The 16,378-nt window shown below is 38.0% G+C and overlaps 2 protein-coding genes across 2 annotated transcripts; one reads left to right on the plus strand and one right to left on the minus strand.

The window, feature by feature from the left end:
* Window positions 1-5,330: 5,330 nt before the first annotated feature.
* LOC144645362 (guanine nucleotide-exchange factor SEC12-like) lies at window positions 5,331-12,272 on the minus strand. The gene is made up of 8 exons (XM_078504915.1): window positions 12,048-12,272; window positions 10,436-10,828; window positions 8,758-8,841; window positions 8,343-8,464; window positions 8,085-8,255; window positions 7,778-7,850; window positions 6,963-7,119; window positions 5,331-6,102 (listed from the first exon to the last, which is right to left on the minus strand). Exons 1-8 carry the CDS (start codon window positions 12,168-12,170, stop codon window positions 6,011-6,013), a joined length of 1,215 nt encoding a protein of 404 aa, XP_078361041.1. The 5' UTR covers window positions 12,171-12,272; the 3' UTR covers window positions 5,331-6,010.
* A 1,689-nt stretch (window positions 12,273-13,961) lies between these two features.
* Window positions 13,962-14,879, plus strand: LOC144647526 (nociceptin receptor-like). Its single transcript, XM_078507323.1, has one exon. It carries the CDS (start codon window positions 13,962-13,964, stop codon window positions 14,877-14,879), a length of 918 nt encoding a protein of 305 aa, XP_078363449.1.
* Window positions 14,880-16,378: the final 1,499 nt, after the last annotated feature.

Raw genomic sequence — 16,378 nt, forward strand, 5'->3', positions numbered from 1 at the left:
AGTTTTGCACGTATTTTTGCCGGGCAGTTTGTGCCAGATGGGCAAATAGATTTTGGTGGTTTCAATCGTTTGGTCAACTAAAAAAGGCTATCGCGATCGATAAGGGAAAATCATTCCTTTTCATTCTTTAATTGAAGACATTTTCCTTTTCCTCGTAGAAACCATTAATGTGTAATTAGAAAAAAATTCAAGAGCGAAATCGTGCTTATGAGAAAAAAATATTTCGCGGATTTTAATGTTGCGTTTTACTGAAAAAAAAAAATTGCGTTTGGTTTTATTGACAAATCGACACCGCCTGCCGAGATATAGACCAAATTCGCGGCTTATTTATTTACAGTTTCGGTACTCAATAGTTTAATTCAACTCTCAAAGTGAACAATTGAAGTTTAAAAGAATTTGAAGAGGAAGTAATGAACAGAACATATAGAATTTACAACAATAAATTGTTATTACTGAAGATTCTTCTTTGTGTACGTGGAAACTAATTGCGTCTTTGCGGACACAAGGTGGATATGTAAAGAAATTACTTTTTTACGCACGCAGTTCTTACTTCAAAGATAAAATGATTTTGAAGGTCTAATTACGCTCTCTGAAGTACAAAGCAAAAACAAAAAGTTTATTTAAATTATTCGCTCTCTGTGTCTTTGCATAAAACATGAGACTCGAGTTATTTCGCGAGGACAGATTGTATTGGAGAACTAGTAGCCGTTTTAGCGAAAGATGGCTTGCTTGTATCAATTTCACTATTTCTTCGTATTTGTCTTATTAATCGTCAAATGTTTAACAACAGCCTCTGAGACACGCCCACACTTAACTCGAAACAAATATGTTGTAATCGTAAGTTGCAGTTCCTGCTGAATGTCTCCTGTTTGGCGAGAAAGCAAGCAGACCGTAATGGCCTTTCGACTTAGTAATTGAAATTTTGAAACAAACATTTGCAATGAATTTTGCACTACATCGATCTGATTACGAGTCCATGAACTAGAACAGTAGACCTTACTATCGGTTCTAAAAAATGTTGAGTTGTCTTATATTGCTGTTTAACTTGTACTATTTAAATTGTGTCTCTTTGCAACGTTAATCCCAAAAAGCCATCAATATTTTGCTTCTCGATCTTTTATACTTTACGACACAATTTTCTTTATTCCGGCAAAAATTGCTACGGTTTTTTTTCATTCGAGAATTAAATGACTAAATTTTGTTTAAATTCTGCCTTTGTTCGTTTTTTTTTTTTTGCCCTTATATTATTCGTCTTTCTTCTTTGTCGCCCATTACAATGACTTCAGTATAATTAACCATTGGTGTATGTTTTACTGCGCAGGCGTAGTCCATTATGTCATTGTTTATAACTTTATTTTAAGCATCGCCACTTTTTTACGCAATTTTGTATCAACAAGAAAACTGCGTTAGCGAAATCAGAATTTCCGTCATCACCAACACATGCGCTCAAATGTGGTCTGGCTACATCTGGCCACCATGACTAACATCTGCGATTGAACAACCACAAACCCAGACTTTGTCCAAGGAGCAAATTTTCCCAACGTGCTATAAATGGCAATCGCGGTTTTGCTATCAATAAAAACCAAAGGAATATTTTACGTCCACTAAACGTAAATAGAAGCATGAATACGCAAAATACAATTATTTTTATGCTTTTATCAGTGTTATCGTACCCGCTAGAGTTTTACGTCTTCCGATTATGTCCGAAGTTAATTCGGATCACGTCCCAAAAAGGAAAACTTTTATGTCAGCATATTTTATCTCAGTTTATTTTGCTTACGACTTAACTGACGAATCGCCACCATGACGTAAAAAGTTGCTTTATGTTGATGTCCTGAAGTTATTCATATCTTCATGACTTCTTTAGTCAGTTCTTTTTTGGATTTTTCCATGACAACAATTCCTCCTCGTTTTTGGAGGAAACTAAGGGCATTGTTAAAACGATATCCACAAAAAGTCGTACTATGTTTAATTTCCTAGATATCCATTGAAACTTTTGAAAAGCTATGAAATGTAAACACTATAAATTCTGTTAACAGTTTTTCCCAAAACTTTCGTAGCCGAACCAAAAAAAAAAAAACATCACAGCTAGGAAAGAGAAAATCAGTGATTTGTTCTTCCTCTTTATAAGGGTCGTATGTATGGAGCAACTTCACTTGGAAATTGACAAAAAATAAATAATTTTAACAGACAACTACCAAGGCGTTCAAGTCAAACTGTGCTGAAACCAGTGACTTATTATTAGCGGCAAACTTCAGTGTAGCAAACGACGGAGGAATCGGTGGAAATTTGAAATGTTAGCTATTGCTAGTTTAGTAGAGCAGTATATCTTCATGCATACCGTCTTACTATGGTTTAACTATACTCTTAGTTGTCGCACAACTCCTGAAAAGCTTCAGTTTCCATGCAGTTCGATACACTGTGATAAAATTTTCCTGTTGTAAAACTAAAAAAGTCATGATTCTATCTGTTTTCCTATTAAAAGTTTTTTTAAAAAAACGATGTGATCACATGTCAAAAAAAATCTGAAATAACAGTATTCGCAGTGATGAACAAAAATTCTTAGTTATTGGCGACTTTCTCTTTAGTTTTGTTTTGCGTTTTGTTTTGTGTTTACTCAGGAACACCTAACTAAAAAATACTCTCTAACATCACTCAAAATAAGTACAGTAACCATAGCAGATCATAGCCGAAGCAACCTTAATATACATCACATCAGCAAGGTATGGCATTTTATCGACACACATTTCGAATTTCTGGCTCCTAGACATGTTCCGGATACTTTTCCATAAAAACCCTTATAATTTAATAACCGTTGCACACACCACTTTTAAAAGCTTCAGTGTAATTAGTACGAAATTTTACAAAAGGCAAAACCCAGTTCCTGGTAGGAATCTTTTGTAAAACGGTTTAACGTTCAAAAGTACGCGAACAGGGAAATTTTGGGGTAACAACAAAAACTAACATGTTTGTCCAACGTTATAATTTATGGGGAGTTTTTCATAGTTTTATCGAAATAACATTACATGACATTAAATTTATCTTTTGAAACGTGACTTTACACATAACTTCTCCATACACATCTGCCCACTCTAGATTTTCAGGCCCGGAAAAAAGGCTCAATGCTAAAAGACAGGCGTATAAAGATTTAGCAGAACGAAAAATGCTGTGGAGAGTGGCTACGCTAGAGTTTTCACTTTACTCCCAAAACGACGTCAAAAAGGAATTGAAAACATTTTCCGTGTTTATATAGAGTTAGGGCAGACAATTACAGTGGAACCCCGATATAACGATATGCCAAGGGGGCAGCAAAATTATATCGTTATATCTAGCAATCGTTATATCGGGGTTCCGTCCCATACATTTTACTATTGCCGGGACATAACATATTCATCGTTATATCGGGAATATCGTTATATCGAAGATCGTTATATCGGGGTTCCACTGTATCAAACATCCTGTTCTTTGGCAAATTCGCCAATCTGATTGGTTCTCTCATCGTTAACTAATATTTGCTGTTATAACCCGCCGATTAATTTCTACTTTCTTTCATTGTATTGGACAATCTGGTGGTACAAAATCGGACGACGGGCATCAGATGATATACTTCGACTCGTCCGACTTGATATCTGTCACCCAATTTTATACGGAAATACGAACAAAGTCGCCTTTTCAGGTCTAACTTTCTGATCAAATCATATTGTTTTAACATATCACGTAAACCAATCAACTTCCATTTCTTTCAGCCGCAATTACGCCGTGATCGTCATTGTCGTTTTTCATCCTTTTTAACCGCGATAAGGTACGTTTTAGAAATAAATCGGAGGTTAATATAAATACACCACGATAACACGCGCGCTGCTCTTAAAATGGAATTTTTTTTCGATGCTTGGCTGAAAATGCCTAAAATAGCAGGTTTCGCATTGCTATCATCAATGTTGTCTACTGCGCCTCGATCGTTGACTATTCGCTCACAGAAAACGCGGGATTGCGGCCTTGTTGTTCAAAAGAAGATTTTGCCTCGTAATTTCAGGCTGTGTTCCTAAATAGACCTTGAAACGCGACTCCGTAGCCTGCGTGTCAGGCGTCGAAAGGAGAGTGAGAGGAAGGAAAAGGGAGAAGGAAAATGGAATAGGGGATTTGAAAGAGGGGGAAGGTTCCCGCCCTTCTCCCTTTCGCGGTTTTTTTCCTCCCTCCCCTTTCCTTTTTACCCCTGCCAAGCACTCTAGCTACTCAGAGGACGCGCACTCTGTTGCTTACTTCCTTATTCCACAATGTACACAAATAAAAAAACAAATGTTACGATTTAACAGTTTATTAGAGTTGCCTCATATGGCATCTGTCACTCTTACTTGCCGACATGGGTGGATGGGACTATTTGATTTTCAGGTTATCGACTCAAGTGAGCAAAAATTGAGTTACACTAGATACTTTAATTTTTGTCTTCATAGCACAAAGATAGTGTGCTACTTAGTTTTTACATCGAGCCAATTATACTAACTACAGTTACGTACAAGAACATTATATTTTACCAAGTTTACGAAACGAATGAAAGACACGGTTGTTTCCACCCCTTTGGTGATCAGATTATACTTTAACCCTTTCACACCCCCAAAAATATCTATGTTTTAAATTTTAAAAAAAACGTTTCGTCAATAAAACTGCGTCAAATGAAAGTACTGCGCAACAGCTTTCATTTTAATGGTCACACGCTTGAGTTTCAAGTCAGAATCACCTTATACAACTCGATAGACATTACCACATAAAAGTACTGCGCTCTGAGTAACTTTCATTTGAGCAGTGCAACATAAAATAATGTTATTGACTTGGGGTTTACTCTGGGAGTAAAAGGGTCAAAGGCACATACACTTCACATTTGGAAATATTAACATCTTTAAAATATATTAAATACTAGTTGTTTTTTGTTTTTGTTTTTCTTTTCTTGCCTTTGGCCAACATAAAAGGGCTCATGAAACCTAACCGTTTATTCGCCCTAATAACGTTTACTTCCAAGGAACACGTATGACCCTATTACTATAGTCAAGTGATTGACTGATTGACCAATCGACTGAGAAACAGACCGACTGTTACAAAAAATTGTGTACTCCGAACTAGCGTGACATTGTTCTGACATTGTCCATTGACGTCACGAGGATGTTTATTTTTAGACTTTCGCTAGGCCACGATAGAGACTTTCGAGAAGAACTTCAGACGAGAAGTGTTTTGAGTTGATTGGAAGGGTGCGAATGTTAAGTGGAATGAGTAAAATTGTTGTGTACCGAGAACCGCGCAGTCTGTCGTACCACCAAACCGAATCCATTCGTAACACCGACCAACCAACCATCCGACCATCTGAGTAACTGAATAATTGATTTAAATAGTAAGAATCATAAATCACACTTGTATGTACGACCTAGCATGAAATAAATAATGGGACAGCTGCCTCGTCCCCAGGCGCCGATCTGCCGAATGGTTAAGGCAGAAAAACAGGGAGCATGGGGGTTGATGGTTGGTTTCCCCATCCGCATCAGTCCCACAATGCCAAGCGAGCCGTGCACGACCAAGGAGGAGGATGCCTGGGGACGAGGCAGATGGGACAGTTTTTCTTTCACTAGCTACTGTATGAATAACTTGGGTGTGCTGTGGTGCATGCCCCTTCAACAATCCCACAGTCTGTTGTAAAAGTAAAGCTGTTTGACTTGGATTAAATAATACAGGTACTCCCAAAGTTCTCACATCAGCACGGGAGGTTTTAAGGTGCGGTAAGTTTGTCACCTAGCACAATTCTCAAACATAGGACCTGAAAAGGTACTTAGTCTGTCAACTCTTAACTCTATGCACTACATGATGTATCACTTTCAAGAATATTTACAACATGATGATGAAAATTATCTGCAGTCACAGTAGCTACTTGCCAATAAAATTATGTTCTTTGAGTAGATATACTACATATTTTACTAAATGAATTATTAATAATTTTTAAATAATTATATAAATTACAAGAAATTCACTATAGATCAAAACCAGCATAAGCTAGTGCCATGACGATCAAGTAGAGCAACACTAAAAATCCTACAAGAATCCACCACACACTGAATTCACCTGCAAACAATAAACATTATATACTTAAATGAATGTGTGTCCAGCAGTAGCAATGAAATATATATATGATAAATGCAAATGCGGCCTTACACTACTGAAGACCTGAAAAAAATTTTTTTCAGGTCTTCAGTAGTGTAAGGCCGCATTTGCATTTATCATATATATATTATATACTTAGTGTAGGCAAATAATGTACTTAGGAGATGTGAACATCCAGTGTTGAACTCTTGTAACCAACTAAGAAGGGAGGGAGAAAGAGAGGGAAGGGAAGTACGGAAAGATGGACCAATAGACAGAGGGACACACAAGCAGAGAGACAGGCAAACGGAAGGAGGGAAGGAGGTGGACAGATAAATCAAGACAAGTAACAATAAAAATAAATATTCAGTTGAATAATTAAAATAATTACCAGTAGTTTCCAAAGAAACTGTTATACAAATACTGTGTTCAACACTGTTTAGTATGTCTCACTAAATGCACCCAACAAAATAAAATTGTGTGACATATCTAACATTTTACAGCAAGGCGCCCAAAAGTGTGACCACTTTTAATTTATTCACATTCTTCCGTGCAGATTTAATCCAATCAGAAGTCAACTGGGAGCTGTCCTTGGCTTCTGATTGGATGGTGGTTGCACGAAAGAATGTGAATTAATTAAAGGTGGTCACACTTTTGGGCGCCTTGCTGTAAAACTTTCCTTACTTTTGTACTAGTTACACTCTGGTTTTACACGATTTTGTAATATTAATCTTTTTTTGGACACAACTTTTTAGGCTGCACACAGGTTATTGTCTCCTTTTAAAAAAAACATTCACATAACCATTTAAAACTCTATTACATGATAATCAACACATATGTACCTCTTCTTTTGAGTGTGGTAACTTTACAAGTGTTGTCGGCAGATATACTTAGCACTGCAAACTCATTGCGAAGTTGGTTGTTCACTAATTGAGAGTCAGGGAGAAATGCCAGTCCTGTTACAAAGATGTTATGGACACCCTTAAGTGTTATCAGGTGCTGCAGAAACAAAAACAACATAAGATATCGATAAAATAAACTTGCATTGGACCAAAGGGTCCCAATACCACCAAATTTTAATGATCCCTGTTTCTCAGTGTAGCATTAAGGCCCGGTAATATGGGCAACATTTTTGTTCAACTTGTCTCGCAACATTGTTGCACTGCAAGTTGAACGAGTTGTTGCCCGTATTACTACTGCGCACTGAACTTGTCTCGCAACAATTTTCAGTGTTGCAAGTTGAAAAAATTGTTGCAAAAAAGAACTCGGTTCTACTTTGTGCAACATGTTGTTGCAACTTGCAACACTGACATTTGTTGCGAGACAAGTTGAGCACGCAGTAGTAATACGGGCAACAACTCGTTCAACTTGCAGTGCAACAATGTTGCGAGACAAGTTGAACAAAAATGTTTCCCGTATTACCGGGCCTTTGAGTCAGTCGAGCAGTATTTCTACTTCTCATCCCAGCAGTAAATTCACCACCCATTTAAAATACACCAAGAACACAACACAATGACCCTGACCAGAACTCAAAGCCCAGACGACTGGATCTGGTGTCCAACATGCCAATCATTAGGCTAGGCCCTCCCACAAGATATAAATAATCACTTTCCTACTGGGGAAGGAGATAGAAAATGTACAGAACAACTTTACTCACCGCAAGACTCCAAGCTATATAGACTGAAATGTCACCTTCTGCTGTACCAACTCCAACAAAAGTACCATTACCACTGGAAAAGTAAACAAAAGCCAAAATCAAAGCTAAAGTTGTGCAGTCAAAGTAGACACTTCTCTAAATATATACATATACTAGGCACTTGTAATAAACAAACATTAAACACAGACAGCTGTTCCATGATTTAACATTTACTGTCCAATTCTATAATTTGAAGCAGACAATGGGCATTCCAATGATAAATGTATTGTTACGAAAAATTACAAAATGATTACATTTAAGCATTTACCTGATAGCCATTTGTGTAAGAGGTTCTATGCCAGCTGGTTGGCTCATTTGTGGCAGCCATTTTGAACAATCCCACTTGACTAAGTATGAAGGTGTTGGAGACTTCCTATTGAACTTGGACGGCACATTTATTGTGTAAAGACTTACTTCCTTTTTCTCATTTGTGGCAAATCTGTGAGAAAAAATTTGAATGCAATATAATTTCATAATTTTTAAAATTTTATTTTCTAGGAAGCGCACAGTAAGTACATGTACATACCTGCAGGCTCTTACTCTAAAGAAATCATCCTGGTTATTAACAGTAAAATAGAGCTGGAATTGTTTTTTGCCTTCTTCCAGTCTCCATACATATGCTGTTGTGTCTCTGGAGCATGTTACAAACTAAAATAAAAAATAAACAATAAACGACCACATTAAATAAGGATTGACTGACTGACTGACTGACTGATTGATTGATTGATGATTGATTGATTGATTGATTGATTGTGATTGATTGATTGATTGATTGATTGATTGATTGATTGATTGATTGATTGATTGATTGATTGATTGATTGATAAAATAAATTACATCTGACTACAAATTACTACAGGTAGACAGAAAGCAGTGTTACATGAAGAAAATATCTTGGCTGAACATTTAACATGACAGTCACTGTCAGTCTGTGCACTTACATGACGTGAATTAGGATGTACATCAAGATCATCAACATCTGTCGTGTGTGCTTTAATATCATGAACACCTTCAAGGGATGGATACTGAAAACGTTCACAAAAATAAAATTAGAAATTTTATAGAAACAAAAAGCCTTAAGCTGATCAGTGGTATATATTGTGCACAGCACAAATTATTATTATCATTTTTGACACCATTCAAGGGTCATATGGTTCTGAAAAGCAGAGATGCAGGTAGAGGAGTAGTTCACAGATTGAAATAATTTTCAGCAGTTATCAGTATTGCCTGCCACCTTTAGAAAAGGAAAATCCAGATACATGTTACATAGATCTTACCACCTCTAATGTTTTCTCATAAACCACTGAAATAGGCCATATATCATCAGGGTTTCTTTTAATCCTTAGTTTGTTCCCAAGAGAGATCAACTCTAAATTCTCCTTACAAGATGAACACCAGGGCTGTCATTAAGGGTCGTAACCCGTAACACCCGTTACGGCTGAGTTCACTAAATGTTACGAGTGAATTCCTGGATTGGTGTTACATTACACTTGCGTACAGAGTGAAATGCTACCGGTGATTTCTTCAATGTTATGGCTGCTTAAAAACTAAATGACAGCCCTGAACACATTGTCAAGCAAAAAGGTAGTGATCTGAAAACAAAAATATATACAGTCGAAGCTCTCTTAACGGACACTCTCGTAAGCGGACAGCTCTACTTACGGCCGCCTTGTTTGAAACCCCATTTTAACTCCCATACAAACTCTGTATTTTTACATTCTCGTAAGCGGACATTCCCGTAAGCGGCTGCGGACACTTTCAGAGATTACGACTTTGACTTTTTCTTTGTTTTTAAGCTCCTGTAAGCGGACACCCAAAAGAAAATCCTATAAACAACCTCTGTATCTTGTTTTTTCTTATTAACTTTACACCCCTGTCGTCACAATTATTTTACAGTAATTACAGAGCCATATTTCAGTGTTTGTTTTGTCGTCATCCACGTCCGGTTACATTTTGAAACACCACTTGTTAGCTAGGCAAGCTCCCGTAAGCGGCCATCTATCCCCTTCACCTCAAGTGGCCGCTTACGAGAACTATTCTCGTAAGCGGCCAGCTCCAGTTACGGACACTTTTTTCGCGCCCCGAGGGTGTCCGCTTACCAGAGCTTCGACTGTATGGTACATGACCAAATTCTCAAACACATTCAGGGTGAAAGAAAGTCCTATCGAATGGCCTGGGGCTAGTGGATTCTATTCATCATTTGCCCATTAACAAGTACAGCTTGCAAAGAAGGGCATCCCCGATAGCCCGGAGCTAGTGGATATTGCGGCAGGGCTAGTGGACTCTATCCTTCACTTGTCTGATCGGCAAGTGAAAGTTTTCAGGGAAAATATTTGAGAAAATTAATTATGCCTTTAGGGTTTTTTTTGGGATAGTGAAAATGACTTCCGGGCAAGTTCATCCTGGCTTCAGCTTGCCTGAATTTCTTTGCACCCTGAAGTAACATTTTTGGGCTAAAATGATGACAGGTGAAGTACGACCATCGAGAAAGGCCTTCAGGTTAGCACACAATGGTTCCAACTTGCACCAAAGGTAAACTGAAAAAAATCATTTTTATTTGCACCCTGGTATCACAACTACTGACTGAGGAAAACATTAAAAGTTTAAAGAAGAGATTACCTTAAGAACCCTAACATGTCCATCAGAGCCACCTGTAACAATGTACTGTCCATCAGCTGTGAATCGTACAACCTTCTGAAACCCTACATCATCGTCATCTTTTGAATCACCATCTTCAGCAGAAACTGTCACTTTTGATTCCAGTTCTTTTATTGAAAATTTCTGGGTCTTTTCTTTGACAACAACCTTATTTTTTCCCTTCACTTTCTGAGAGTTCTGAACTTCTTCCTTGACATCAAGCTCAAGTAATTGACATTTATTGTCCATTCCTACAGCAAGAACATTAGATGTTGGATGAATTGCACAGTTCATGATCGGCCTTCTTCCAGCTTCAAAGTTATGGACTAGAGTGGCCTTCAGGTCTTTACCACTTCTCCCAAGCTTGTAAATATTCTGAAATAAAAAAATAAAGTAAGCCAAAACCTCTTGTGTGGTTAACAAGAAAGATGCATCTTTGCAATACAAGCAGAAAGAAGGAGGTGAGTTTTAAAACCTACAACTACAGGTATTCTTGGTTTATAAGCGATAGCCAGTGTAGCAAGCATTCCGGCATTTTGATTTTGGGTGTGTAAAAATTAAGTTGAGTTGCATGTCTTACAGAATTTTAGCAAAATTTTGTGGATCTCAACTTTTTCTGAGACACATTGTCAGAATCTTGAATTCTTTCGCAAGCTGAAAAGGTCTCAGGCTAGCAGAAAAGATACCAGTTTTGCCATTTAAACTGAAATTTACCATTTGACATCCCTTGTACAATAAACGGGTTTTTATCACAGTGGAAAATGACACACACACACCTGTACATGTCTGAATCGTATATTGGGATTCCCAGACAACAGGAACTACAGACTGCACAGCATTGCAAAAAAATAAAATTCAAACCCAAAGAGGAAGGTAGAAAAATTTTGGTGGCCGTCCTTTAAACCCTACTGTAAAACTTCATGTATTTTCTTTGTATTTCAAAGACGTACAGTAAATTATACATGTACACGATCTATATAATTCTCTAGTTTCAAATAATTATTTGAATAACCCTCAATACAAGGAATTGCACTTTTTTAGTAATAAAAATCCATGATAACAAAATTCTGCCATTTTGACTCTTTAGGTTTCAATAATAATTTAATTTCACTGTGACTGTAAAACAAACATTTTGAAAGCTCGATTTTAATTTGTCATGAACCTGAAACAGTCAAATTCTCGATCTCGCCGGCGTTCATTTATAAATTTAGAACATTTACCATTTTAGGGGTCATGAATGGTCCCTCAAAATGTCGCAGTGCTCGCAATGCTCGCAAATGCTCGCGAAATTTTAGTGGGTGCTCGTTTGCTCGTGCTCGCACAATTTTACAAGTGCTCGCATGCTCGGTTTTTAGTGAAGGTAGGTTTTTGAAAAGTGCTCGTTGCTCGCAAGGCTAATTTTTGTCAACGCTCGTGCTCGCAAAGAAAAACGCTGTGCTCGCATGCTCGCAAATGCTCGCAAAGACCATTTGATACCCCTCATTTTATCTCCAAAAGAAGTTCGACAGAACACAAATGACCACACCACAGACAACACAGAACGCCATGATCAATAAAATATTTGTCAAAATCAGTGAAAACAATTTGTACAAACCAAAGCATTTGGAACACCGGTCTTTGCGGCGCCTCCTCCCCCGGCGATCAAAAAATGATCCCTGTCCAAAACATTCACGGCATATAGAGGGAAATTAGTAGTCTCTAGAGTTGTGAAAGACATTCTTCTTGAAAAATACTAGTGGAAATATTAGTGGAAAGTTGATGGTTTTGTCGTGAAAGTTTTCATTTGGTCAAAGTATTCGACGTGGCTTGAGCTTGGTTACATTGCTGCCAATGGGTAGGACCGCTGATCGACGCTTTCACTGTTCGCAGACTCGTAGAACGTATTTCGACCAATGCGCGCGGAATCGCGCGGACTTTGGATGTGCGCGAGGAAACACGAAGAACATACGTATTGTCTCAATGAGTCAGTTGCTACTTCATTTATTCAGTCTCAATTGATGTATTTCTTAAATGATCACTGGTTCAGCTAAGAAACCGTTGTTTTCCGAAAAATCCATTAAATTTCGAAAAAAATCATATTTTGCGGCATTTGTAGGAGAGTCTGACTGGATCAAACACGAGCGATAGTGTTTCATCCGGATATCAGAAGAGAGTTGAAAATTCGACGCGCAGCGGAGTATTTTTGAGGAAATTCGAGGTGTTTGGATAGCTGATGAAACACTTTCTCGAGTGTTTTCTATATTCTCTCAATCGGAACAAAAACTATGGGGTAAACGGAGAAATAAAACCGTAAAAATCTGTGCTAATTAAGACCGGGTGGTGCGAGTTTTACTGGTGTATTCGGCCTCCCAATCTTCTCTTTGTGCTTCCAACTAGTTTCCCGTAAGCCTGTAAGTCCTTCAGTTCCTGTAATTTTGACTCGGTATTTTGTATTTTTACGGTTAACAAACTGTCGTTTCCTCCTACAGAGGATTTTTTTAGAGCGCCATTTTGTGTCCCTGAACAATAGGAATTTTTTGCATAAGAATATATAGAAACTCTCTTTTTCCAAATGAGAGAAATTGGGAGCACCGCAATATGACCTTTAAGACCCGTTAATACGTCACGTAAAAACACTCAATATGATTTATTTGAACATCTCCATCGTAACAACATCAATCTTTATTTCCATTAATAAACGACACAAAACTTTTAGAGGCAGACAAGTGGAATCGAGATGTATCTCTTTAAAAAACATCTCCTCGATCGTTTTTAAAGTTTTCGCTAGTCTTAATTCATTCTTATGCACAATAGAACACTGTTATTAGAAAAAATATGGATAAAACTGTGTATCAGGTTTACATAACAAAGGCAATTAATTTAAATAAAATTAAAACGAATAAAATTAAACGTGAAGTCAGTTTTGGCTGACTGATATTAATGCCAGCACTAGAGGATGAAGTGTGCCCCAGGTTTTGCCTGAGGATAGCCTTATAGCCGCTCCCTTACGCTAGAAGAGGAATTTTATCCCATTTAGGTAAATACCTGGTCGACCAACTTTTACAGCTTGTTTTAGACTGAATGTTTTATGTATTAATAGTGTCTTATATTTTTAGAAAACTCTAATGGGGAATTGGTAATCATGCATCGGTAATATATATTGGGGCTTCGCGATGTAAGCACCTGCTAATTGCGTGCATAATAGAATGATCTGTCAAAAACACGATTAGGAATTGTCCTTGGCACATAATACCAAATTTATTTTACATATATGATAAATTACAAGGTCAAGGAATCATTATCGATCGGCCATTTTGCATGCAGAACTGCACGAAACGATGAATAAAATTAACAACGTAACAAACAGGATGTTAAGAAGTCGTCGATGCCTTTTGATCTTATCAAATGTGCTCGAACTTAGAAAAGTTAACACTCAAGTTTGACCAATCGCCCCAAAGCGATCACGTCAAGTCCGATTATATTTATTTTATCCTGCGCTAATTAGTTTTCCCTATTGATATTACCGGCAATGTCTGTTCACTGGTTCTGGATCGCTGGTTGGTTTGTTACTTTCTTTGGTCTTGTCGGAAACGGCTGGGTTATTTTCATCATCGCAAAAAGACGAAGATTACAAACAACAGCCAACTGGTTTATCCTCTCGCTGGCGATCGCCGATCTGAGCGTTACATGCGGATATTTCCCTGCATCGATGGTCTGTAACGTGCTTGTTCAATCCTGCGACAATATTATTCGTCATAACTTCTTAAACTTCTTCATGGAAGCTTCTATGTTTGCGTTTATTGCAATGATTTCCGAACGTTATATTGCCATCGTATACCCTCTAAAATACGTCCAAGTTATGACCACTAAAAGAAGTATTCTTGTAATTGCGATGTCCTGGGGAATTCCTGCCCTTTTGTCTGTCTTCCGATGGATGCACAACGCTTACGGCAGCAAGCTTTCAGACGGAGAAGAACGCGCAATTTTTATCCTTTACACGCTGTTGATTGAAATAGCACCGATGATTATACTATTTGCAGTTACTTTGCATATCTTGTTTATCGCTAGAAAACTTTCAACTCAGATGTCAACTCTATTGACTCAGGTTAGATTTAACCTATCGGCAAACGAGTTAACGGTTAGGAATGCACCAAAAATTGGATTGAAATCATCCACTGTGAGATTAGTGCTCGCACTTGTTGCCATTTTCGTGGCATGTTATGGAATTGAAATCTTCATCACAATCTGTCAGACGTTTGAACTTCGTGTTGTGTCCATAAGTGAACTAACAGCATTTTCACTCCTTCGCATGGCAAACTCTGTGTTGAATCCTCCCGTTTACGCGTTCCTTAAGGAAGATATCAAGAACGAAACCAAACATTTGCTTTGTCGCAGAAAAACTATGCATAAAATCACGATGTCGCGTTCAGGCTCAACAAGACTATAAAGGAGAGAAGGGTTAGTTTCTTGAAGTTTGATGAGTTGCACTTGCAGTTGATTGTTCAAGATGGTTTAGTTTTGTTGCCCCAGCAAGGTTTTCGTCCAGGTCCCAGTTGTTCAAAAGGTGGATAACGCTATCCGGCGTTATCCACCGGATAAATCACTGTCCGGTGGATAGCGCAGTATGTTTTGTTAACACTTATCCACTGGATAGCGATTTATCCATTGGATACATCATAACGTTATCCACCCTTTAAACAACTGGGCCCAGGCAAATACCCGAGGAGCCATCCTTGGAGTCGCCGCGGAAAAGTACTTACATTCAAAAAATACAGTCCTTATATACCGAAGAGAAACTTGATTTGCCTAAACGGAGCACACATGTCACAGGTCGGCATACATAGGTAGTAGTGGCGATAGCACCAAACGATGCCCGAACGTAGTAATCGGGTAAAGATGGTGCAGCACCGACCGATGCCTGCAAGGGCCTATCAGGTAATGATGACGTCCTGGCCACCACCCAATGGGGGATGACGTACATATCAGTGTGGGACATATCCCGTGAGAGTTTATTACACTTAGCCGAGCGTCCACAAAGTCGACATTTAGGGCCAGTTTTTTAACATGGGAATTGAAGTTTTACTTATCATCTTCCCATTTCACAGTCACCTTCAGAAAGCCGGAACTTAACAAGGCCAAGAAGGGGAAACGTAGCAAGAAATTAATTGTGCCCAGAAAGAACATACTGGATTAAAGGATGCTACGATCTGCGATCGCAGAAGGATTTCCATAGAGTGATTAAATCGTTCAATGATTTTAAATTGGACATTATAAAGGGGCCGTCTCACGGCTGAGCTAAGTTTATTTTATTAAGTTTTGCCATATACTCGCTGTGAAACTTAATGGTTGCAAAGAAATTTCTTTTATGCATCTAAATGACAAAGCTATAGTTTCATTTCAACCACGTGTCTCCCTGTTACAAGCAAACAAGATTAACTTTGAAAACTGTTCAGCCCAACAGTATTTCCAATACCCATATCGCCATCCGTTTCAATCTTCGTCACTTTTGGTCATCCGTACCTTCTTTTCCATTTGCTGTGTTACTGAAATGTTCCTTTGTTTTTACATTTCACCAAATTTGATGGCCATTTCCCATGCCTAAATTTGGCTAAAAATCCGTGACACAGTTTCTTAAAGAAAATTAGAAAGAATGCCAAACAAGAGCTAGCGAAAGTTCTATTTTGTTACCTCTACAGCGACATCTATCGTTCCAGACTTGAACTCGAGTGGGAGATTGGCAAATATTAAAGTCACCCTTGTGTAGATAAAGAGTCTGCAACAGATATAGGTAAGCCCGAAAGGCCTTAAGTCAAAAACATTGTCAATATAGACAATGTATAAGACGAGTTGCTGTCGCAAAAAATCACTCACTTTAGCAAAATCAGTTATGTTCACACAAGATGGTATTGTAAATAAACGAGCTGAAACTGAGTACCTATGCCAATT

The sequence above is a fragment of the Oculina patagonica genome, chromosome 3 (genome assembly GCF_052425735.1).
Source record: "Oculina patagonica isolate OP01 chromosome 3, crgOcupat, whole genome shotgun sequence".
Lineage (NCBI taxonomy): Eukaryota > Metazoa > Cnidaria > Anthozoa > Scleractinia > Oculinidae > Oculina > Oculina patagonica.